Consider the following 26086-nt stretch of genomic DNA (forward strand, 5'->3'; position numbering starts at 1 on the left):
GACCTATTCATGTTCACCGATTTATGGGAGCAGCTCAGGTTCTATGGTGGTGTGTGCCACACAAATTCCAATAAATGAACTAGACACTACTACAAGGGCCAAAGGGTGATGCAACTTGAGGCCCTGCTGAAGGGTGGGGTCTGTACGTAGTGAGGTTGTCCCGACATACCAACTGTGAAGACCTGCGAAAGGATTCTTCTCACTCCCAATAGGAGGAGTGTGACAAGCTGTTTAAAGGTACAACAGGGGAATAGTTTTATTCTGGTTAGAAGCTTACAAGGAAAAAGTTCCAATACTGAGCTCCATGTGAACAAGGTGGGAATCTAGGAGCTCACAGCACAGCCTGAAACCCTCACCATAATCTGCAAAAGGCGAATTACCTTTTAGCTCCCCCTAGTGGTATGTTGCATAACAGAATTACCTGCCCAAGGAATAAATCTTTGACGATGCCCATGCTGTTATGGCATTGATATCATAGGGCAAATTTGAGACTTCACTGTATATTTACAGGAAATAACCTTTCCAAGGGACTATGGCATGATTGCCATCTCCTAGTAGTCAAGGCAGAGCTTGCATCTGACAGCTCAGGGTGCCCATTTATTAACAGTGTGTTTAGTCTTGTACAAGACACAATCCTTGCCTGCAAGCGCTTACCCTCTAAACACCAGACAGATAAGACATGCTGCAAGACCCAGGGTCATCATATGGTGTTTAAAAATCATTTTATTCTTTTTTATTGATTAGATTCTTCTTCTTCACTTTAAAATTGGCTGTTGCAGAAATGTCCCGAGGCATTTCCTTCTTAAACTACTTAGACAAAGAGTGAATGCAGTTGGACTTATTCAAAATCCACTGAAATTTAGACCCACATGATGGTCTAAGATGTTTGATTTGTAAGACCCTTATGGAAAAGTCACATAGAAAATTATAGCCTTATAGGTATTTTGAAGTAGCCTTTAGAATTTAATAGATAATTATATCCCTGTTATAGAATTCCTTAGGATGCTGCAAAAAACTTATGGAAAGCATATATTTCTCTATAGAACGTAATAGTTGTTTCTTTTTTGAGGAATGTCAGACTGATTCATGTCCTTCCTTACAGCAAACATCTTCCAATAGCCTATCAACCTTAGTATTTCTGTGAAAAAGGTCAGAACAGAAGAAAAACCATCTAAGTACTATTTTGTTTTATCCCATCCTTCATCTGTCCATTGTTTATTTAGATACTAACCTCTTTGGGGCAAGGAATGTCTTCTTACTTTTACTGTAAAAGGGCCAAGAGCACATGTGACACAATAATCAATAATAAAAGGTGCAGTGGGTTAGTATACTAGCCTTTCACCTGTGTGGATCCGAGTTCAGAATATTTATATTTTACCTAGGAGTCAGAGTGGGGGATCCTTCAAGGTTAGTAATACTAGAGATTTATGTAGGTTAGAGAACCATCATACAGTTCAGTTTTGATATGTAGTCTGCTCAGTAGAAGCCCAGGATTGAAACAACATGACAGTGTCAAGATTGACAGCACTGACAGAATCATGGGGACTAGAATACCAGGGACGCTATTGGTCAGGATCAAAGGCTATGCATTTGTAGAGGGCAGGGGAGCTGGCTTGGGATTGGTGCAGATCAGGATTCAGGTGCTCTGCCAGAGAACAGTGACAAAATTAGACTAGCTGAGGATACTGCAAACTGAAGAACAATGCCATAGGTGTGCAGGGGCTTAGGACTGAAACAGTCTGTTTTGGGGGTTGACTGCAATTCAGGACAGAAGTGCACTGGCGGAGCTGCGTAGGGAACTGAGTGATGGAACTGTCCGATAGTGTTGCAGACGCAGTAGAATCTTGAAGGGGGGAAAAGGCGGCATATACATTTAGAGAGTAGTTTGCTCAATGAAACAGTCTTTTCTCATTCTAAAGTCAGTATCAAAAACACTTCAGAGGTGAGAGGAAGTGACAGCTACACTGTAAGAGAGGAGAGTTCAGAGACTATCGCTAAATACACTACACGGAGACTATCAGTTTTGCTATGTAATAGTAACAATAGCGCACCCATATCTCTTTCTAAACCTCAGTCTTCAGTTTTCCAAAACAATGGTAGAAAGGAAAGCATATAGTGTTGATGGGTTTGGGGGAAGCACTATTAAGAAGCTTCAGAAATTGATTCCCTATGTTGCTAGGACAGAGCAGGACAGCCCCTGTCACAGTCACCACAGGTAAGATTCCCACCTCCGTCAAGACAGGAGAAAGAGTTTATGTGGTAGCACCATCATACATTCATTGCAAATAAATGAACATCTGACTCCCGCAGTCCACGCGGACAGATTTTATCATCTCTCAAGATACTGTCAATACAGAAACAAATTGCTGCTTCTTTAACTGCCAAGGGAGAGAAGCACCAGACTGTCCTTCAAGTCAACTTACTAAATTAACATTTTAGACGCTTAAGCAAGATACAAAAAAGTGAAAATGTCATATGATCTGCATGACATTCCCTCCCACTAATAGAGGAAATTTAAAAGAAAGAAGGCTAATGGAGATGGAACATCTTCTTACATATCTGTTGAGAAGCAGACATGTAATTAGGATAAACATCCTATATACCAAGGTTACGATTCACATTTCAAACTATTCCCAGCGGTTTATTTAGTTACTTAAAAATGAAAATAACTTCAATAAGTACAAGATGTACAAGATTATTGGACTAAGTACTGTATCATGAAGCCATTTGAAAAGATGGGCCTCCCTCTGATTTCATGTATTTACTACTACTATTGGTCAGTGAGACCAATGGTATACTGTACCTACTTGGAATTTGGAGGTGGGAGTTGTAAGGAAAGACAGACCTTGAGGTTTGACGCTGACAGCCCATTAACCCATTTTAAATCTCCACACAAGCAACATTGTGCTAAGGATACCAAGGTATCCTAATGTATTTCAAAAAGTCATTTCCTGTACTAAAAGTACAATACTTAGACCTACCAATAGAAGGTATTTCTGACAGGAGGAGCTAAATTTATCCATGACAGAACTCAAAGTTACAGCTGGAATGAGCTAAGTCAAAAGTACACACATTACGAGTTTGAAGACAAGGATTTATTGTTTTTCATAAAAGATGTGTGATACCCAGGTAGGGGGTAACATGCTCTGATCAAAGATAAAAAGATCTGATGAGATAAGTTTGTAGAATAACAGAAACAAAGAACAATGAACGTGTCATTAAACACATCTGGTAAATCAAAATGTGTGCGTCTGCACACAGCTGTTTTAATAATAAATTACATTACTAGGACACCTTTCATCCTTAAGGAGCCAAAGTGGTCTATAAACTATATTATATATAGGAATCACTTCACCCGTCACTAAAATACAGCTGCTTGGAGTGGGATGTGACAAACAGCACACAAACACTGAAAAACAGTTTAGGACAGAAAATGAAGAATCCCATATCTAATGAAAACTGCAGGGGGAATCAGAATGCAATTTCCTGCACTGGAATTTTGCTGGGTGACTGGGGTTAAACCCCCTACTGATGTGAAAAGCGCTATGAGATTTCAGCTCAATGTCTCAGCCAAGGGAGCATATCATAGAATCATAGAATATCAGGGTTGAAAGGGACCTCAGGAGGTCATCTAGTCCAACCCCCTGCTCAAAGCAGGACCAATCCCCAATTAAATCATCCCAGCCAGGGCTTTGTCTAGCCTGACCTTAAAAACGTCTAAGGAAGGAGATTCTACCACCTCCCTAGGAAACGCATTCCAGTGTTTCACCACCCTCCTAGTGAAAAAGTTTTTCCTAATATCCAACCTAAACCTCCCCCACTGCAACTTGAGACCATTACTCCTTGTCCTGTCCTCTTCTACCACTGAGAATAGTCTAGAACCATCCTCTCTGGAACCACATCTCAGGTAGTTGAAAGCAGCTATCAAATCCCCCCTCATTCTTCTCTTCTGCAGATTAAACAATCCCATTTTCCTCAGCCTCTCCTCATAAGTCATGTGTTCCAGACCCCTAATCATTTTTGTTGCCCTTCTCTGGGCTCTCTCCAATTTATCCACATCCTTCTTGTAGCGTGGGGCCCAAAACTGGACACACTACTCCAGATGAGGCCTCACCAATGTTGAATAGAGGGGAACGATCACGTCCCTCGATCTGCTGGCAATGCCCCTACTTATACATCCAAAATGCCATTGGCCTTCTTTGCAGCAAGGGCACACTGCTGACTCATATCCAGCTTCTCGTCCACTGCCACCCCTAGGTCCTTTTCCGCAGAACTGCTGCCTAGCCATTCGGTCTCTAGTCTGTAGCAGTGCATTGGGTTCTTCCGTCCTAAGTGCAGGACCCTGCACTTATCCTTATTGAACCTCATCAGATTTCTTTTGGCCCAATCCTCCAATTTGTCTAGGTCCCTCTGTATCCTATCCCTGCCCTCCAGCGTATCTACCACTCCTCCTAGTTTAGTATCATCTGCAAATTTGCTGAGAGTGCAATCCACACCATCCTCCAGATCATTTATGAAGATATTGAACAAAACCGAATATTGAATATCTCCTCTGCATTTTTTCTTAACTGGTGGAGAGCAGCACTACAAACTGAATCACTACCTAGAGAGGTTTCTAAATAGTCTCCCATCCAAGTACTGACCCAGCCCAGTCCATTTTACTTTGTGAGAACTGACAGAATTACTGGACACAATCTATATCAACAGCTAACCATCCCATGGTGAGTGCTTCAATTAGGTGGTATTCCCATTGTGCTACCCTGGTGCCCCATATTCACCACTGTCACATAATTGATGTGTTTTGGACAAGTATTCTAAAAGTCTTGATCTGCGAGACATTAATATCTCGTTGGATTGTATGTGCTATCGTCATACATGAAGTTATGAAGTTTGGCTGTGTATGTGTTACTGAAACATGTTGTGAGGTTGAAAGCACCCACAAGCAGCCTTTCAGGTACAACAGTAAAAAGGCCAAACAATGTTAATGGCTTATTGAGGAAATGCACACAAACACAAGGATTACCCCAGGAATTGTGTACAAGAGAAACCTCTCAGAGATAGCACTACACAATGGGAACTGTTTGACCCAGGTCACAACAGCAAAAGAGCTTTCCAGCAAGTGGGAAGAAGATATACAAGGGGGACAATGACATCATGATGGTACCTCACTCTCCTCATAACTACACACCTGAAAGTGCTAGAGGAAAAAGACTGAACTGGGGATGGGGGTGGGAGGGGAAGAATACTGGTCCCAGGCCAAAGGGATTTTTAGCCTGTGTATGGAAACCTGGTGGACTGCTTGTATCATCAGCCAGCGTGAGAAATTGTTAATTCATATCTAATTTTTCTAATATCTTTGGCTTAGTTTGCAGTTTTGTTTATTTACTAAATCATCTCCTTTGATCTGTTTGCTATCACTTAAAAGTGATCTTTCTGTTGTTAATAAATTTATTTTAGATTTTATCTAAAACACTATGTATTGTTTGAAATGCAAAGGGGATAAATCTCAGCTCATGAATAAGAGTTGATGCATGTCCACTTTCCTTTGTAGAAGTGGTGGACTGAGTAATATATTCATACTGGTTGGGTTTTGACCAGGGCAGGACGGTACAGCTCTGGGGTCTTAGGCTGGGGAGCTGGGGGTATTTTAGCTGTAGCCTCTCTATTGTGGGTTCATGAGTGGCTGGCCAGAGCATTCATGAATACAGCTGGGTATGGTCCCTGACTGTGGATGTTGGTGTGAGTACTAGCTTGGAGGGCTTTGCAGCTTGTCACAACGTCCTGGAGCAAGAAGGAACCCAGATTGCTGAGACAGAGGGTTCAGCTGTACCTCAGTTCCAGGTGGCACCCATCACCTAATAATGTCTTCATAATCCTTAGTACTCTTTGAGGACATTGGCTTCAGTGGGGATGCAGAGTAGCTTGCAGGAGAAGCCCTGCAGGCTGATAGTCAGCAGCAGATGCTAAGACTGAAAGCTCATCTGCACCTGCAGGATCCAAAGACAGAAAGAGTAGTGTGCCGAGATCCTGCTCATGTCAAGAAAGGACAGCATCTCATTAGGCCTCTGTTTCCTGGGCCAGGTCCAGCTCAGGTCTGTTCGTCTGTTTTCCATTTCTCACAAGGCCCTCATATATTCTCCCAGCATGTATGCCAACACAGCTTTCAAGCAAAGCCTGTTCAGAGAGCCCTGAGCATCTCTGAAAAAACACAGCTCAGCAGCCACCAATGTGTTTTCAGCCACTATTTCCTTTTTTAAATTGCATTTTGTTGCCATAATGAATTACAGAAATAGACAAAATAATAGCTAAACAGGAGAGATTTACATCAGGAGCTCTGTTGAGAACAGCTAAAAAATTGTACGCCAGATCCTGAACTTGTTATTTACTGAAATGGTAGCAAGAAGGGACCCTTCAGAAATCTGTGTGTGTGTGTGTGTGTAAGTATGTACACACACAATTTTATTTTACCAATTAACATAGCAACAAGTTCAGTCTTAGTAAAAATTAGACATCGTAAACCAACAAAAACATTTACTCATGTCTGTATGTGATTTGCTAGCAACTTTAGAAGTATGAAAGCAATAATTATGGCATTAAAGAGGAAGGTAGCCTTTCATCGTGAGTAACTCCAAATTTCAAATGACATTTAAATGTTGACTCAAAGGATAGTATTGAACTGTCACAGAAATTAAGAAATGTTCACATAAATAATAAATGAGAACAAGAGCAAAGTAAATAAGAATCAAATGAAACTAGCACAGCAGAAGATTGTTGAGAAAGCCCTTCACAAATCATCATAATCATCAGTTTTTGCCGCCTAGCAAAAAAAAAACCATGGTAGGACAACCAGACCCCTAAACAATTATATTCACCTTGTTTATCACTCAGGAGTGGTAGCAGGTGCCCAAAATAACTGATGGGGCTGCTCCCCACATTGCCTCCTTTCCCTCTTTGTGACACCGCCTTCCCCATCACCCTCTCTCAGCAGCCTGACCAAATGGCAGGAGGAAAGAATTTATCCCTTTGTGGCCACTTGGCTGTTCTCTCCCCCTCTGGCCTTTACTCTCTCCCTCACGCACCAGGCTATCCCTACTCTCTGCACATCCTCATTCTCTCACTAGAATTTCACCCCCCAACTCCCAGTCATTCCATTCTATCCTACTCTCACGTGCACTTGCTTCCAAACTCTCCAGTGTTCATCCCACATTCAGCCTTGCCAACCCAAACCTTCCTCCTCCCTGTTCAGAACCTCTTGGTTCCCTCCAACCCAACCTCCCCAGCAAGCAACCCTTCCCCAGCTCAGAATCCCCCTTCCCACAGTTCTGCAGCCTATCCCCCTTCCATCCTATATACCCAGCCTGGTTCAGAAATCCTCCCACTCTCATTCCTACCCCCTCCAGGCACATATTCAGAAACATTCCTCCTCCCCTCCCCAACAGCTGAGAAGTTTCCCTTACCTGTTGGTTGGTTGCACCTTGAAAAATAGCGATAGGGCAAGCGGGGAGGGGGACCGGGGGGGACGGATACATGGATGCAGGGAGTCCCATACCTTGTTTCTGGGCGGCTAATATAAGTTACAAGCACATGAATGGCTATGCTTTGTTCTGTGCCTGCTCCTTTTGTTCTATAAGGGTGCCTGGTGGGGCTGGGGTCCCCTGGGTGGCAGGTAGGTGTGTTTCAGCCACTATAACCACCAGGGGATGTAGAAGCTCCAGACCCATCAGGAGCATCCCAGTGGTAGCAAGTGGTACTGCACAATGGAGAACACTAAAGACTATACACATAGTGGTCCTGATTTTCCATTTTCTTGCACCTTTGTGTAGTCATGTACACTTGTGCAAAGCTGGTGTAAAATGCTGCCAACTCAGGATGGTAGTATTTTATTCCCATGTAGCACGAGCATGAATGTTACCAACACCACATAGGATTGATTGCCATTTGACCTGTCCATTCCATATTTGGGTTCAGAATATCTGATAACACAATAGTTAATTGATGCCAAAGTTATTAAACTTGCTATGTCATCATAAGATATGGAAAATTGGCCACATTCTTGACTTCAATGGGAGTACTCTCATCAATAGAGAAAGCAGGTTAGGCCCCACATCTCTGCCTTAAACTGTCTCGCAAACAGTTCTCTGTCAGCAGTAATCCTTCATCGAAAGTATGGAGGGATTCCAGTGAAATTTATGTAATAATTTGGTACCTGGCTCATCTAGTGCTCATGTGTGGGACTTATTAACTTCATTGGGAGCGCCACACATGGAGGGCTTGCAGAATCAGGTCCTTAAAACTGAAACCCGTTTTAATCTTGCTTTTTTGGTAGCTTGCTATTCCTTAGGCCCCGATCCTGCAAATACTATGGGCATGTCTACATTACAGCTGCTTCAATGGAACAGCTACAGCGCTGCAGTTGTGCTGCTGTGGGTGCCTTAAGGTAGATGCTTCCTACATCATCCGAAGGGGTTTTTCCACCAATGTAGTTAGTCCATCTCTCCAAGAGACAGTAACTAGGTCAATGGAAGTAGCCTTCCTTCCTTCAACCTAGTCGTGTCTACTCCAGCACTCAGGGAGCAAAATTTTTCACAGTCCTCAGCAACATAACTGGGTCAATCTAATCTTTAAGTGTAGACCAGACCTTGCACGTGTCCCCAACTTTACACACACAGAGTAATCCCACTGAAGTCAGTGGAAATACAGTGTAACAAATGAAACAAGGTTTTGCTGTATTAGGGCCTTCATTTGTTCTGTGTCTACATTCTTAGAAGGGCATTTAGCATCACGTACCTGAGCGGTTCCTATGAGTTCCCACAGGGTTTGTGCCTATTTTGTTTTAAAACTGGACAGAAATTATTAGTTAGCTCAGTATGTCTATGAAGGAAAAAGTGATTCTTTTTTTCTGATTTACCAGTAACATAGCACAGTGACTGTATAGAAGAGGTGGATCCGTTATATGTCATACTTTCAAAATTATACATTAGAATAATATTTTCCAAGACATTTAAAGTAACATTTTAAAGCTGATTTGAAAGATCTTGAGCAACCCTTCATGGTACACATCACCAGTGACTCGTGTCTGCACACATTCAGACTTTCCAAATGACAAAACCCAATTCCATCTCCATTTTCTGGTATCTCCAAGAAAGGGAAGTTACAGGAATTCTTTGGATTAATTTTACACCTTGGACCCTGTGGAGAGAGAGATTAAGTGGTTAAGCAAACAACAATGTAGTTTACCTTTTTGTCCTGTTTGTGTCGTGAGTCCACAGAAATGCTGCATCTTCTGCCCTTGCCACTTTACTTTCCTGCCTACTTCCTCCCTATCTGTCTCTTCATTCTGTGGCTTCCCCACGAGGGGCACTTCAGCAGATTCTAAGTTTCTGCTTCCTGCTCTACTGCCTTTAAAAGGATGAAGTGGAAGGCAGCGAGAGGAAGATCATTCCAGACTGAAGACAGCAGCAAGGAACAATCCACTCACTCAGGCCTCTCAGAGATGAAGTCTTTGATTAGTTTGATCATGCAGGCTGTGCTAAAGGGAAGCACCCAGCTTCTTAAATCGCACCAGTCCTGGTGTTAGGAGGAGAAGCTGTGAATGTCTGGCTGGGGGAACAGGACTGCCAGTGACAAAAGAGGCTGCAGCTCTTGAGGAGAGGGGGATGCCTACAGGAGGTGGTAATTGCCACGGGAACCTCTGTGAAGGGTCTACTCACTGCAGGTGGTGCCTCCTTGTGGCTGCTCTGGGGATCAGCTCTCACCCAATATGGCACCCCTTCCCATCAGTTACTCAGCCTGTCACTGCTCTCTTTCTCTCTTCACAACTTGGGGTGCTCCCTCTTCAGGACTCAGCCCTCCAGCCAGGGCACTATATAGTCCTCCTCTTCCAGGGTAACAAAGTCCCTCCAGACAAGCTGTCCAATTGGCGTCTCCAACAATCTTGTCCCACTTCTCAGTGGCTGGTAGGGGAACCCAGGCCCACCATCTACAGAGGGTATCAGCCCAAGAACCCTATAAAGTGCAGCCAAGGTCTGCTCAGTCCTACTCCTTGCAGCTGTTTTCCTGGGTTTCTTCCTATTCAGCTCTCTCTTTCCCCACAATTCCTCTGGGGTGGACCCTTCTTCCAGGGCTAGGATCCCAGGGCTTATTCTCCCTCTTCAGTTGTCTCCTCTCCTTCCCACTGCCAGAGACTGCAGACTCACCCTGCAGCCTCCTTCTGCTCTCAACTTCCTGGCTTTATACTAACCAGCCTGCTCCTGCCTAGCTGGGCTTCATGTTCAGTTAAGTCTAGCTCTCCCTCCAGATGCAGCCAGATACCATAATTGGCCTCTCAGGCCCACAACCCTTCAGAGCCTGTTTGTGGTGCATACCCTATCACCATTCCTAAAACCCTTGATCGTAGGACTCTGCTCCCATAAATTGCTGTATAATTTCCAGTTTGATGCATAATTCAGTATTGCTCTGCTGCCTAAATCAGGAGGCCTTTTTGCATAACTTGTGTCTTGCATGTCACATGGTACATAGCTTTATTTCTCTCCAACCATCTGCATTATACTGATATCATATCGACATTCAGCTCTGTTATATTCGGGGCCATTGCACAGCGGGATCATATTCCACAGCAACAATACCCCAAAACTGCAGCAGCAATTCATAAATTCCAAAGCGACATGAATTTATTCTGTTACTATGAGATTCTCTTTGTTCCCACCTCCCAAGCCCCACCCAAAACATGTACTTGCTGGAGCTCATACTTGGAAATACTCACAGATTTAAAATTAATCTGTGATTATTTTTTGAAGGTGGGTTTTTTGTTATGCTTTTCAGACAGCTCAGCTCCACTCCCCTAGTCTCTGCATCCATAGTGCTGTCCAGGCAGCCTAGCTCAGAATTTCCTTCCTCTTATTTGCGCTAGGCAAAGAGAGAGCCTGTAACTGGCATTAATGGTGACACTCCTCAGATGAATATGCCTCAGCTTCTGTGTTGTTCTCTAGGCTGCCTAGTTTATACTTCTGACTCCCTCAATCCCCACTTCCTGGCTGCAAGCTGGACTGCCGCTCTGGTTCCCTGACCCTGATCCCTGCTGCCCAGCTCTATCGAACACCGCTGGAAGCATGCTCTGTTATCCTATCCAAATAACTGCACGCTGTGAGAAAAGCTAGAGACTGAGCATGACTGAGGCAGCTACAGTCATAGAATCATAGAATATCAGGGTTGGAAGGGACCCCAGAAGGTCATCTAGTCCAACCCCCTGCTCGAAGCAGGACCAATTCCCAGTTAAATCATCCCAGCCAGGGCTTTGTCAAGCCTGACCTTAAAAACCTCTAAGGAAGGAGATTCTACCACCTCCCTAGGTAGCGCATTCCAGTGTTTCACCACCCTCTTAGTGAAAAAGTTTTTCCTAATATCCAATCTAAACCTCCCCCACTGCAACTTGAGACCATTACTCCTCGTTCTGTCATCTGCTACCATTGAGAACAGTCTAGAGCCATCCTCTTTGGAACCCCCTTTCAGGTAGTTGAAAGCAGCTATCAAATCCCCCCTCATTCTTCTCTTCTGCAGGCTAAACAATCCCAGCTCCCTCAGCCTCTCCTCATAAGTCATGAGTTCCAGACCCCTAATCATTTTTGTTGCCCTTCGCTGGACTCTCTCCAATTTATCCACATCCTTCTTGTAGCGTGGGGCCCAAAACTGGACACAGTACTCCAGATGAGGCCTCACCAATGTCGAATAGAGGGGAACGATCACGTCCCTCGATCTGCTCGCTATGCCCCTACTTATACATCCCAAAATGCCATTGGCCTTCTTGGCAACAAGGGCACACTGCTGACTCATATCCAGCTTCTCGTCCACTGTCACCCCTAGGTCCTTTTCCGCAGAACTGCTGCCTAGCCATTCGGTCCCTAGTCTGGTCCCAGGAGGTCAGGGAGCCAGAAAACAAAATGCTGCATCAAAATGGTGAATTCTTTGATGATAGAAATGCTAAATTCTGTGGCATTCTGGAAAAATGCCACAGAATTTAGCATGCTCACTAACTCACAGCCACTGTCTCACAAGATCCACAGCTGTGCAAATTGAGATGAATGTGATATTCGTAGCAGTTAGAGCTATGAGCACAGGTTAGCTGCCGTCTCAGATGCAACACTATCAATTTACACTTTGTTTGCATATTCAAGGTTATTCTGGCAACCATAAGGGATAGAAACTTGGTTTTAAAATGAGAGCTGAGATTCTGGAGCATAATTTTTGTGGCAAGGGGTGAATTCCACAGCAAATACATGGGGCTCTGGGTATACTTTATAGTGGTAGTTTAGTCTTTTTCTCTCTTGTATTTATGTTAGAGTGCCATCTTTGATCCCACCACCTTTCACTGCACTTGGATATTTTGTTGAAGGATTTGTTCTTTGTTAATTAAGGAGGATTTAAATGCACTAATCATATGTGATAGAGTAAAGCTCCAGATTAAGCCGTTTTAAGAGGTAGTCTGTATGCCAGAATCTCATAGAAAGTCTCCATGGAATATGTAGAATCCTGTGAGTCAAAAATATAACCAACTACCCATTCTTCTCTCTGTAAGCTGGTTACAGCTTCAACCCACCAGCCAACTGAACTGTAGTTTCCTTTGAGACTGCAATACTTTCTGCTCTGGCAGATTAAGGGGGTCCACACCAGAGAGGGAACAAACTGATTGTAATAAAACAACAACCCAAACCTGCCCAAAACAAACCCAAAATTCTTACAGGTTTGGAAAAATTAAGGTAACTTTTTGTCCCCAAACCAAAACCTGCGATGCAAACAACCCTGAGAAATTTGTGGCAATTCAGATCAGGATTCTAACTTTCCAGCTCAGGATTATCTCTAATTTTCAGACACTGCCACAGTTCTGGGTCCCAGCCAGGACCAAAAGTGTCTACGTTCAATGACAAAGGCTATTCCACCCAGTGTTTCCCTCCCAGATGGAAATCTGAAGTATCAGCATATCACACACAAGAGGGCCCATTCTCAATTTCCAGCCCAGGCCAATTTATCAGGAAGTCAAGATGGGGTTCAGATAAATTTCCAAACTTCTGAATGCTTAACTGAACCATTTGCAGTTTTATCTATCACTAGCTACAATCTTACCTCTGTCTCACATTTTCCCTACTGCCATAGCTAAGCCTATCACCAGATAATCACACTTTCAGTTGCCTCAGTGTGGCAGTGAGCCCTGCTTAAACTACAGTAACATTTGTTCAGCTGCACATTCACTCCAGCGCTTTCACTAAAGTCTGCAAACTCCCTAAAACGACTATGTCAATTTACTAGCCAGCAGCAAGAACTTCCAAGCAAACCTATTATTATGCAACCAATTAGATTTCTGCTAAGCACAGTGGGTGCTTTACTGATATTGCCTTTCTCCACTTCCCTTATATTTAAGAAGAGCTAAGCAAGTAAACATTTACTTAAAAAGGCAGGAGATTAATGTTATTTTATTAGCTGAAGCTGGATCAGATGGAGAAGTCTGGGCTCTTTCTCCTTAATCTGCCTAGAAAGCTGCTAGGAGTTTCCTCAAAGAAATATATTCTTCTGGTAAAAAAAAAAAAAAAAAGATAATTAAATGAGCTGTTCTAGCATGTGCCATCTGCTGGCTGCTCCAATGCTTTAGTAAATCAAAGCCTCCAAGGGAACTAGGTAAACATAGTACATGTTCACCTCTACACCTGATCTTGTATAAAGCACAGAGACCGCATAAGAAGCTGTACTCCAGAATGTGTCCACCTTCCTTTTATAGGCAGAAAAATAATTATATTACTCAGCCACAAAGTAACTCCCTAGGTTCCTCTTTCTGTGTATAATTCAGCCTTAGTGCCCCCACTCATGCTGCCTCTTAATCCGAGATGCATACTTAGTAACAGATCATCCCCTCAAGGACCCTTCGTCTACTAGAGCTGATCAGAAAATGGACGCCAACACCAAGGAATTTTGAGTTTTTGCTGCTGCTATGCCATATACTCCCATTCTTCTCTATAGGCTGTGTTCCCTAGTCTGAATGCTTCTGCTATGCTGCACCATGGCCTGGCCTCTTGGTGAGGGGAAGCAGTGCTTCCTGGCAGTCGAACTGCCATTGTGCATCATGGGAGATTATGGAGCAGGCTGCCCAGATGGACTCTGAGGGGAATGGGAGCATAAGGTACCCGAGCTACAACTTCCATGAGGCACCCCGTAGCAGCATTTCAAAATGGAAATATTTTGGGGTTTGATGGAAAACATCAAAAGTTTCCACAGGATGGCTTTTTGTGAACATTTTCATTTATCTGAACTGAATCAGAATTTTTTTTAATTTTAGACAAAATTCAATTTTCCATCTAAAAACTGTTGCAACAGAAAACTTTCAACTAGCCTTACTCCATTCATTCCTGGGTTATATAACATCCCCTCTATTCCTCATGCATTACTCAACCACCCAGCATTTCTTTTTACTTTTGGTGGAGAGATCCACCCAATTTTATCCCCTTTCCGGCACACCCTAATGTTATAAAATCCTCCTTCTCAAAGGGGGCTGGATAACTTGCCTGCCCATAGGGCCATCAGTGCAGCTCCCCTAATTTAGTAGAGGAGGCTGCCTGACAGGTGTATGAGGTCCCTCCTTCCACTAGGAGAAGAGTATGCTGCCAGTCTGGAGACAAACCCAGGATTGAAACTCAGATCCCTACACATTTCCATCTGCCATCACAAGAGCAGAGTAAAGATTCTGAAAAGGCCTCTGCCACACAGCAGTCTGACAGGTTCAGTGAAATGGTAGGAAGACCAAAGAAAGTTGTCATTAAAATTTAAAAAGTCATCTGCTAAATGTCATGACTCATGAGCCAAGTGGGTTACTGCATTAGCCTTTCAACTCTGGACAGCTGTAGTCACATTTTCGCTTCGTCATATGTAGAATAAGGAGAAGGATAGTCTTAGCTAATTCCTATATGAACATTACCCTTAATAAAAACCAATATACAATTAAACAGCCTGTTCAAAGGCGGTCCAGGACTAGGTTAGCAGGTGGTCTTGAAGGTCAGAATTGAGAGGCAAAGGCAAAGCTGTACTAAGTACCAGGAATGGAACAGCAGTGGTGGTACTCGTCAGCACGGAGGCAGATTTGCAGAATTATGTGGAGGTCCAAGGCTGGAACAGCAGGAATGCTGCAGGTCTGAACTGAGGTGCACTGGCAGAGCTACATAGGGCGAGATTGTAGATGCATGCTCGGCTTTAGGAAAGACCATCAGTTTACTGCAGTCATTGTCACAATTATCAAAGCCTGCTCAAAAATACTTGAAAAATGGAACAAAAACTCAAAACCTAAAGTAGATGACGCAACAGTTTTATTCAAGTCTCTGTTGTCTGTGTTGAGACAAGGCCTAGATCAGCATTATACTGTAATACAATAATAATTTTAGCCATTGAACCAAGCCTGCTTGGCATCCTTGGTTTACAATTTACAGGACATCCAAAAAAAGGCAGAGAAATGAACAAAAAACCTGACAACATTAATTAGCTCTTTGCTTCATTTAAATATTATTCTATAACAAAAGAACTTAATACAAAAATAACTGAAATCCAAGATACACACAGTACATTGACACGGAACTGAGGAAAGAGATACAGTAGATTATACACAAGAGTAATCAGCTGATGTGTTAGCTACAGTGAAACAAACCAGACTGATGTAATTTAACTACTTTTTTAAGCCCTAATGGGTCAGAGGCAACAGCTGTGTCACAAATAAAGCTTTTTAAAAAATGAATTCAGTCTTATTTTCCCCATAGTCTTGCTGCTGAGCAGAAGCTAAAGGAAGGCTCCAACGAATCACTTCATTTAACAATAAGTCATCACACACACACAAATAAGGAAAGAGTGGCCTCAATTATTTTATTTAACTTACAGGAGGAAATTAGCATTTGCAGTTTTGACCACTTTACTGTTGACAAATATACTGTGTACTTTGGGCAAAGAACACCTTCCAGTAATGCTTCCTATCATGACAAATTTGTGAAGACCCTAGACAGGAGAGAGAAGCCACACTGCAAACTGAGGTAATTAGCAGGTCATAATAAAGACCCACTCCTGCAGAATGCATGGTGCTTATGAGGTGTCCAGCACCCTTTACTCCTAACTGACTTCAACAGGAGCAGAAAGAGTTCTGCACCTCAAAAGACTGAGCATAAGGGCACAGTCAAACACCACTGAAATCTGTTTGCCTGATTCTGTTCCAGTTACGCCAGTTTAATGGTGTGAATCCATAATTACAGCGTTGTAATACAGCAGAATTAGGTCAATGGGATTTTTGCCATTGACTTTAATGAGAGCAAGATCAGCTTCACAGCTAGTAGATAAGGCAAACAGAGGAGAAATATACTGCATAAAAAGAGCAGAAAATACATCCCTGGCTGAGATGATAATGACCTTTCAGATACACAGAACAGTTAGTATTTAAAAGGACAGTGATTTCCCTGACCTACTCCTTAGATATAAACCACTCAACACGTAGCTCAGACCAAACATCTCGGATGCACCAGAAACATCCCCACATTTACAGTGAACAAATTATACACATCAGCAAATACTGTGCTGGACCAGCAACAAGTAGCTGAAGGTGGCACAAGAGACTGTTGCTGGGCTTGGCAATTGTAGCCAAGACAGAACACTATCCTGAGTGTGTATTCTGCAAGGGGGTGGGGGAAATAAATTGGAGAAAAGGCATCAGGGTTACTGACACTTCTGTCCCCTCACCCACCCACGCCCCTTCACAGCTCACAACCAGTCCACATGGAAACAGTGCCTCCACTTTTGGCAAGAGAAACTTCCAAACTTCTGAAAGTGCCTCTTCAAAGTATAAGAGCTAACATCACAACAGCAGTCAGCAGATACAAGCACACACAAGCTGGCATTTTCTTAAAGCCTTGTTGAAGAACTGGAGGAAGGAGTCACCTGTCAAGTGACAATCATACACTGCCATTCCTCTAAGGTTATGTCTACACTGCAATTCAAAACCCACGGCTGGCCCATGCCAGCTGACTGAGGCTAAAGGGTTGTTTAACTGCAGTGTAGACATCCAGGCTCAGGCTGGGGTGCGGACTCTAGAACCCTGCAAGGTGGGAGGGTCCGAAAGCTCAGCTCAGGATGCAGCTGGAGCATCTACATCACAATTAAACAGCTCCACAGCCTGAGCCCTCTGAGCCCGAGTCAGCTGGCACGGGCCAGCCACAGGTATCTAATCGCAGTTTAGATGTATCCTAAGAACAACAGCCTGGTTAGAACATATAGGAGCACACCCTCCACTTTAGCACAGAAGAGCTCTAAGGCACCATTTCAGCAAAGCACTTCAGTTCCATTGACTTTACTGGAACTTAAACGTGTGCTTAAGTGGTTTGCTGAATGGGAATGGATGCATGTGCACAAGTGTTTTGCAGGAACAGGGTCTAAAAGGGTCCATTCATTTCCTTAGTGTGTGTATAGCCAATAGGTAACAGAACCAGAGGAACCACATCTTTTCTACCTAGATGCTCTCCACTTAAAATCATTTGCCATTGGGACGGTTCCTCTCTGAATTAAACAATGGCCTACTCTCACCCTAAACTAAACTGATCCACTGGTGAATCTGCGCTGGAGTTCCAGTTGCTCAGCCAAAATAACTCTTGCATTAGAAAACTCATCATCCAACCCCAAGATTTAACACATTTTAGTGTTCGGATTACATAGACCTTTAGTGTATTTTCAACTTCTGAATAAGGTGCTCAATCCTGAGATGCAGAGACATCTATTGACTTCAGTGGGAGCTGTAGTTGCTCAACATCCTTTTTCCACTCGGCAACCTAACCCCTCCCCCCGATGGATCCATTTTAAAAAGGAACACCTTTCAATCTCTGCAAAGCAGAGCTCAAATTCAACTGGTACATGGCAGTATGCAATAGTGGCACCTCTGTCACGCTGCTATTTTATTCTCCAGAGTCTAAGATGTAAAAAGGGGAAACGTCTACCTGTTATGGTTGCTGAGATAGCCTTGAAAATGTGACCAGAGCATTACTGATGCAGCGACGTCTGCTAGTGTTTAAGAGCCCAAAACAACAGTTCTGGGAGGTATTAACTATCCCATGCAAATACTCAGTGGTAACAGTGCTTAAAACACTGGCTATTTCACGTCTCAAAGCATGTAGGAAAGGGGGAGAACCATATCATGAAGATCTCCACAATTTACTCTGTGACAGTTCATTCTTGTGCCACGAATGACTGGACTTGAGAGCTACTGCCATGCTTTCCCACTTCCATCAAGAAGCCAAACCCAAGATGCTCACTAGAGCATCTAAGATCCCCTAAATGGAGAATCAAGTTCAAGAAGCCCAGTAGGGATATGAGCATTATTGAGGAGAAGTCAAGAACAAAGACATGGGTGTTTTGGGACCTCAGTGAGGAGCAGCCAAGCCCAAGGATCCCAGGGAACAGATGTGATCATATTCTGATCATCTGGTATGAGTGGCATTTCATTTGAGTGGAGTTTGGAATAGTTCTGCCACTTCACTCCCAACCCCATTTTCTTCCTTTACTGCAAAGATGCAGACTTTGGAAGGGAAAAGGATATGGTCGGGGCAGGCCTTTACCCCCACTCCAGCTCTCCCTCTTCCTGCCTTAAAATGGGAAGCAGTTAAATCTTCCCAGACTTCTTAATCTGTTCTTGGGAAAGTCCCAACGAGAAGATTAGGACATCTGCAGGTAAGCAAGCTGCACAAAGGGAGGAGAGGTTTCAACTACTCCCAAATGGGATACACAAAACACTTAACCTGGTCTATGCTGGCATTTTGGCCATCAGTGTAAATATATCCCTTTAAAACTTGGACAAAGCTGCACCAGTGCAAATTGTGTTGGTATATATTGTGTACACTAGGAATCTGAACTAGTGCAGCTACAGTGGTGGCTAAAATCCCAAAGTGGGCAAGGCCTTACAAAAGCATTTCTAGATGGTGACGGGGTATTTGTCCCAACATGAGACTGTATCTTGCAAAGAATCAAAATAAGCATGCCCCACTGGGTTATCCTCAAACTTACGTCAGGTCCTCATTTGCTATTTGTTTGTCCAGTTGAATCATCAACTCCAGAGCTAACAGTGTAATTAAGCAAGAGTCCACATCTAGCCAACATTATAATTCCCATGAGGCACTGTGGCAGCATTTCAAAATGGAAATATTTTGGGGTTTGGGCATTCAAATTTTTGATGAAAAACATCACAAGTTTCCATAAGAAGTCTTGTTGTGAAAAATTTCTTTTATCTGAACTGATTTAGAGTTTCAATTTTAGATGAAACTCAATTTTCCATCCAAAAACTGTGAAACAGAAAATTTTCAATGATCCCTACTCCCTGCATTCCTGGACAATATAACATCCCCTCAACTCCTCATGTATTACTCAACCATCCAGCATTTCTTTATATTTTGGGTGGAGAGGTGAAGCTTTTAATAATATCCACTGCTTTGGGCACTAAGAATACATCATGCTTTCCTAATAGTTGCTGCCCTGGACTAACTGCTAGATACTAACACTCAGATGTTAAGGTGATGAGTGCATTAGATATAGATAGATTAAAGGACCAGTATTGTAACTAGAGAAGTGCATCATGGTAATGTGCAGTTCTACTTTAAAATACATGAGATGGCATTTTTTTAATCTGCATGTTTATGTATCTGTATTGTTAACAGTAGTAAAAGCCAATACGTCTTGCAGCTAATGACTGGTTGGACTGAGGGCAAACAACTACGCAGGTCATAAACTGCCAAGAAACATGCTGATTATTTTGAGACTCCAGCAATGGAAAAATAAGCAGAATTTTTTAAATAAAGCACATACATTCTATCTTATTTTACATCATATATTTGAATATCTGAGACCCAACACAATAAGTGTTATCACACTGATTTCTACCTTTGCTGTGCCAGCTCATAGCTCACTAATCCAATATTCACTCAAAAAATCTTTGTGCCTTCCCCACATTCTGATCCCTATGAATGGGTGGAGCTTCCTGTAAAAAAGCACAAAGCCGCTACACTGATCTCCTTCAAATTCCTTCTTTTATACTCACCTTTGCTGTGATACTCACAAACCTCTCAACAATGATTAGGCACATGATATCTTGTGACTGCTTCTTACTGTACTAAACACAAATCATTTCACTGTTGCCTGGTCCATCCCCCCAGCTCCCCCACTGCCTCCATCTTTGTTTTTCTTCATTTGTTGACGCTTTTTTATGCCTAAATTATGAGCTTCTTTAGGACCTGGCACTACCTATTGTGTGTGTGCGCAATTTCCTGATCCTAATTTGGATCCTAAGGCACTACCACAATTAAAATAAATAAATAAATAAATAAATAAATAAATAAATAAATAATGAGTAATAAACTGATGAAGATCGCGGGGACGGAGCAAGTCATTGAAAGTAGAGATTTAGAACAATAACTGAGAGAAGGTAACTGCTTGCTTATTTTTACCCCAGTAACAGAGAAGATTCTGTGAATGTTTCAGTTAATGGGAAGGTATAAATTCTGTAAGTCAGGTGTTTGATCTGACATGCTATGAAGCATACTACAGTACTGAAAGCCACAGTGTGGTCCTTTCAAAAGAAACAAAACCCCAGAGAGCAGACATGAAATATAAAGGAACCTAGGATGCCAAAAAAAACCCACCTAATTATTAAGGTAGTTAAACTCTGGACTAGGCTTCCAAAGGAGGTTGTGCAATCCCCATCACTGGAGGTTTTTAAGGACAGGTGAGACAGTCAGGGATGATCCAGATATACTTGGTCCTGCCGCAGAGCACGAGCTGGACTAGATGACCTCGAGGTCCCTACATTTCTATGATTCTTTGTACCTAAAATACATAGCATTTGTTCTATGCAGCTCACAAATCAATCCAAGGAACCCACATTCAGTAGGACAATGATGCTCCCAGGCATCTGGAACCGAAAGAGCGAGAAATCTCTTCCTCATTCTTGGCAGGAGTTGAACTTCTCTTCTCCATGTAGAGAGCTGCTGTGGCAGAGAAGCTTCCCCAGAAGGGAAAAGAAGGAATCTTATTCTTTATTCTAAGGAAGCAGTATGGTTTTCAGGTGGCTGCAGCTACCCCACCCGATCAGTGGCAAAAATTTACCTTGAAACCTCATATACATGTTTTCAGGCTGGGAGGGATTATTTTAAACAAAACCCCAATGTAGTTCATTTTCTAAAAAGCTATATTCATCTCTCAAAGGAATGGCAAGAAGGCTAAAAACAGACAATCACAAGATAAAGCAGAACCTAAATGCACATCATGGTTGCAGCAGATTTGTATCACTGTGCAATATTTTACTGCTGGTCATTATATTTCCCAAAAAAGGTATGCGTTTTTAGATTATCTCCAACATTTATGAAAAAAGAAGCTCTGAAAAACCCAGGAAACATCAAGATTTCAGAGCTGGTCTTGATTATTCAAGAAAGTGGCAGGATGTCACGTGAGCCTTGGGATGCAATACTAGGCTTGATTCCTGAATCTTTGTCATGTATCTAATGTTGCCTTTGACTACAAATATAAATACTAACACGGGGGTGGGGAATCACACTACAAATGGAAGCTAGGTAATGTAAATAAGTTTTCAAAAGGACTTTTTTTTTTTAAAATAAAATGCTCTGAATAGCAATAAACTTTTGAGTTCAATGTTTATTCTTTCAGCTACCTTAAGATGTCAAACAGCAAACACCTGGATAGAGTGAGAGGTTATCCAGTTTCTCTGTATGCTCTTTATGGGTCTTAACAACAGACTGAGATCTCCACTATGAATGCTATACTGCCCCCATTGATCACAAGAAGATCCCGCAACTGTACCCTGGGGGAGGAAGCAACTATTCCTATACTTCTACATCTATAGCAATGAAAGGACATTACCTTCACTAAGTTTTGCTAAATCATAACACTTTTTCCCCCACACTGATGCCAATAGATTAATCTCTTAAAAATGCTAACCTGCATGGGCACCTACTCTCAAAAGAAACTATACACTGAGACTCCCTGTCCCATACACAGCAACCACCTGAGGCAACAATAGTACACTGAAAAAAAAAAAAACCCTAAGAAAAATAATATTGTACTATTGATGTGGAACTCAGGGAGATGGGATGGGATCTCTGATGGCAGAGCAGGATCATCTAACGGGTCTGGGAAGAGGCTGCAGCTACTGCCATTCTGGTTTCTTACATAAAGGTCATATCTCCAATAAAGTTTTTCAGTCTACCAGAGATTAATCAAAAGAGACCTGTGGTTCTTCGGTTTTGGTTGTTCTGGTTGTACAGGATGAACAAGAAGAAACAAAGGAGAACCAAAATCTTCAAGGCTTCATATTATAAGGGCCTGAGGGAGTTTTTCGATTTCCCAATTCAGCATCTCACTTTGTAAATTAAAGTAACAGAAAATAGAATGAACTGATGGGACTGGGTAAGAACAGAAACAAAAGAAGAAAAGATCCACAAAGACAAATGTGGGAGTTACTTTGAAAATGTTATTTATTCAATTCAATTCCTAGATAGCAGTTTTTAAAAAGAATGGAGTTTCTCAGATGTAAATATCTTAGCACCACTCTATTTGCTGCTGTTATAGCAGATACCAACATTTGCCATTCCCCCCCTCTTCTTGGAAACTATTTTTAAACTTTAAACCTTTTACCCCAGTCTTTTGCCATTATTTCTTGGTCAACTCAAGTGAAACTCCAGTCACGCGCTTTCCCTTCCTTGCTTGGCAAATGGCACATGAATTATTCAGATACCAAAGAACTAATATATTTACCTGAATGGTGGTTTTCCCATAATGAATTTACACTGCCCACCTTCCCCTCCTCAAGAATGTTTGGTTAGAGCGACACATTAATTATTACATTGAATACTCGGACTGATCTGAGATTTCTCCATTTGGCAACATGTGGTCAAAAGTAGCAATGGGGATTTGTGCTCTTCTAATTGGCTCTCAGCTTCCTAGCTCCTAGTGAATTGTATCTAAGAATTCTACTGGAGATTTGGAGCATCCCAGCTACTGACAACAGGACAGAAGAAAAGAGATTAAAGTAGGAAAGACATTAACCCAGGATAAAAAAATGTAGGAGTAGGAATAGGATAGGATAAAGAATGGAAGTGGTTAGGACCTTTGCTTAATCCAGATACATGTTTTCTTCATGATATGAGGCCTCAGTGCCAGATCTGGCTCCCACTGATTTCAATGGAAGCAGGCCATGAGTATTATATGCCTGATTTTCCGAGCATTGACAGGGTGAGTAAGAACCTCACTACTGAATACATTGAATTCTTTCTGCAAGACAAATATACCTGTCTGATTCCTAATGCTGTTGGCTTTGTTATACAACATCAGTGTGGAGAGCTTGCATTTGAGGTCACACAGAACTCAACAGAAAGAGTGAATTACTGTTCTAGCTACAGGTCCACTCACACAAAGGGACTACATAAGATAGATTTGATTAGATGGAATGTGTCAGAATTCCAGATGAAAACTGCATCTGAGGAGCATTTAACAAAGAAATTTATTAGAGCCCATAAAATCCAAACATATGTGGGCCAGGTGCTTCTGCCAGGGTAGCGGGTAGATACCAGACCAACCCTGTCATAAGAATAGCATTCAGTGGAGCAAATCTCCAAATATTTGCCATTTCTCCCACTTGGACAGCCTTGGGAAAATACCAAACACTGGTACCTGATATAGTGTAATACTTGGGATCTCAGGATCAAGGTTAATACTGGGATATATACCAATATACAACATTTGTCAAGCTCTGTGAGGTCAAAAACAGAGACTTTGATACGATCATTTTTGCTTATTGCAGTTTCAAACTGCAAAGACAAGATAAGGAAGACTACATAAAATCCCCACAGCAAAAGTCAGCAGCTTTCAGTTGCGCAGTTACATCCAACTGCAGACAAAAATCAGGCAGTCAGACAACATATTTTCAGTAGAGGCAGCACCATTATATGATCTCAGTAGCATCCCTCCATTTTATCCGTCTTCAAAGTGCATTCTTAGTGCAAGTAGTATGATTGACTCTAAAGCGGCTTACCGCCCCCTAACGGATTTCATGCTAAGACCAGAACTCTTGTTTCAGTTCATACGCTGCAGGTTTGGTTGTTTTAAGTTCAGTTCTGCATAGTGGAACCGTGCTGTCCTGGCTCTGACCCTCAACATCTATGTCCAATAGCATCTGCTCCACTACAGGAACACCCACCTGGAAAGGAAGCAGAGCAGAAAGTCCTGGCCTCTCCTCTACAGTGCTGCTGCTACTAGCAAAGCAGGAGTCCAGATTGCTTGGGGTGTCAGTACTTGAACTATTGGCAGAGGATTCACCCCTGGCTTGGCTGGGCGACACAAACCACCAGGGATCAAGCCGCTGCCGGTTGGCTGAAGGGCGTGGCCTCGGCAAAAACTCCAAGGTCTTGGGTCTTTCCAGTGTGGAGTCCTGATGTGCATTCCAGCGTCTTGGAGTTGGAGGAAAGACAAGGTTGGGGTCTGGCAGGCGAGGGACCTCATTTGGATCTCGACTTGGGCTGGGAGTTTTTAATACACCTATCCAAAAAAAAGAGAAGGAGAGAGAGAGAGAAAGAGAGAGAGAAGACCTATCAATTAAGTTGGAGCTATTTAAGGCATCTATCTGACCTTACTGCCCAAATACACTAAAGGCATGTGCAAAAATAAAATTATATATTCAAAATTCAGAACCCCCCTAGTTTTCATCTGAAACACTATATGTGAGGTAGACCACTGGGAGTTTTGATCCTTTCCGCCAGAAAATTTTTGCATTGCATTAATAAATACAGGAAACATTGAGTTCAGAATAGAAGTTCCTGTGTGGACAAATTATTAAAAAAGGGACAAATATAGTTCTCCAAACAACAAAGAAGTCTATGCCCCCGTTGTACTGATTTGAGATGAGGGACTGTCCACCGGCTCCTGGGCTGTTCTGGACACACTAGTGAGATACAGCTGCTCCAATGCTATAAAATCAGATCACTTAAAGCTCATGTAGGAAACCTTAATCTTTTCACTCAGTGGCTCTGGGATACTTCACTCTAGCATCTTAATGTTCATTAAATGTATTTTAATAGAATATACATAATAAGCATAATATCTCATCATAGGAATTTGTATGTGGCGAAGAATTCCAAAGCAGAATTTATTGTTCAGTAAATGAAGTTTTCACTGAAGCTATTTTTATGAGCATAAATGACTATGTTAACTTGTATCTCCGTACAGACCCTGATACAATAGAACAACTGCAGCCTGACAGGACAGTGGCCTAAATAGCTACAGCCACTTAGATCAGAGAACAATTACAGTGTTCCCCCCCATACTGGTAAGGAATTTGGGATGTTGTGGAGACTCAGTCCCAGGTAAACGTTTGGAGGCAGAGAACACCTTGTACTCCCCAACAGGAACTCTCCGGCCAATGAACAGAAAGTGGCATTGGCTCAGTCCAAAAGACCTCACGTCCTTTTTTTGTTGGCTTTCAGAGTAGAAGTTGCCTTGAAAGCATAGGAGGGACTTAAGGAAGGACAAAGGCTGAAGGTGGAATCCTCAAGAATGAACAACAGAAATGACATTATATTTGGATAGTGCCTTCTGTCTAAGAAACTAATGTAGTAAGCCTCATAATACCCCATGATGAGGAAACAGAGACAGAGAGGTTATGTGAGTTGCCCGAAGTTGCACAGTGAATCAGTGGTGACACCAGGCCTCAACTGATTAGAGCAGGGGTTCTCAAACTTCATTGCACTTCAACCCCCTTCTGACAACAAAAAACAACACACAACCCCAGGAGGGGGAACCAAAGCCTGAGTCCACCTGAGCTCCGCTGCCCCAGGTGGGGGGCCAAAGCCAAAGCCCCAGGGGTTCAGCCCTAGACAAGGGGCCTGTAACCTGAGCCCCGGCACCCAGGGCTGAAACCCTCGGGTTTCAGCTTTGGCCCTGGGCAGTGGGGCTTTGGCTTCAGCCCTGTGCCCCAGCAAGTCTAAGCCAGCCCTGGCGACCCCCTTAAAATGCGGTCCCGACCCACAGTTTG

At 42.7% G+C, this 26086-nt stretch overlaps 1 protein-coding gene across 2 annotated transcripts in view; it reads right to left on the reverse strand.

Annotated features, from left to right (window-relative positions):
* The window catches only part of MAP3K9 (mitogen-activated protein kinase kinase kinase 9), a 111456-nt gene that overhangs the window by 12525 nt on the left and 72845 nt on the right, over positions 1-26086 (reverse strand). The window contains exon 11 of one of the 2 annotated variants that reach the window (XM_048852469.2): positions 24257-24594. In XM_048852469.2, the coding sequence (XP_048708426.2) occupies positions 24257-24594 (338 nt within the window). Of the gene's footprint in view, positions 1-15319; positions 24595-26086 lie in introns of those variants that run through there. The other variant, XM_048852468.2, reaches the window with a different exon arrangement.

This window comes from Caretta caretta, chromosome 6 (assembly GCF_965140235.1).
Source record: "Caretta caretta isolate rCarCar2 chromosome 6, rCarCar1.hap1, whole genome shotgun sequence".
NCBI classification, from domain to species: Eukaryota; Metazoa; Chordata; order Testudines; family Cheloniidae; genus Caretta; species Caretta caretta.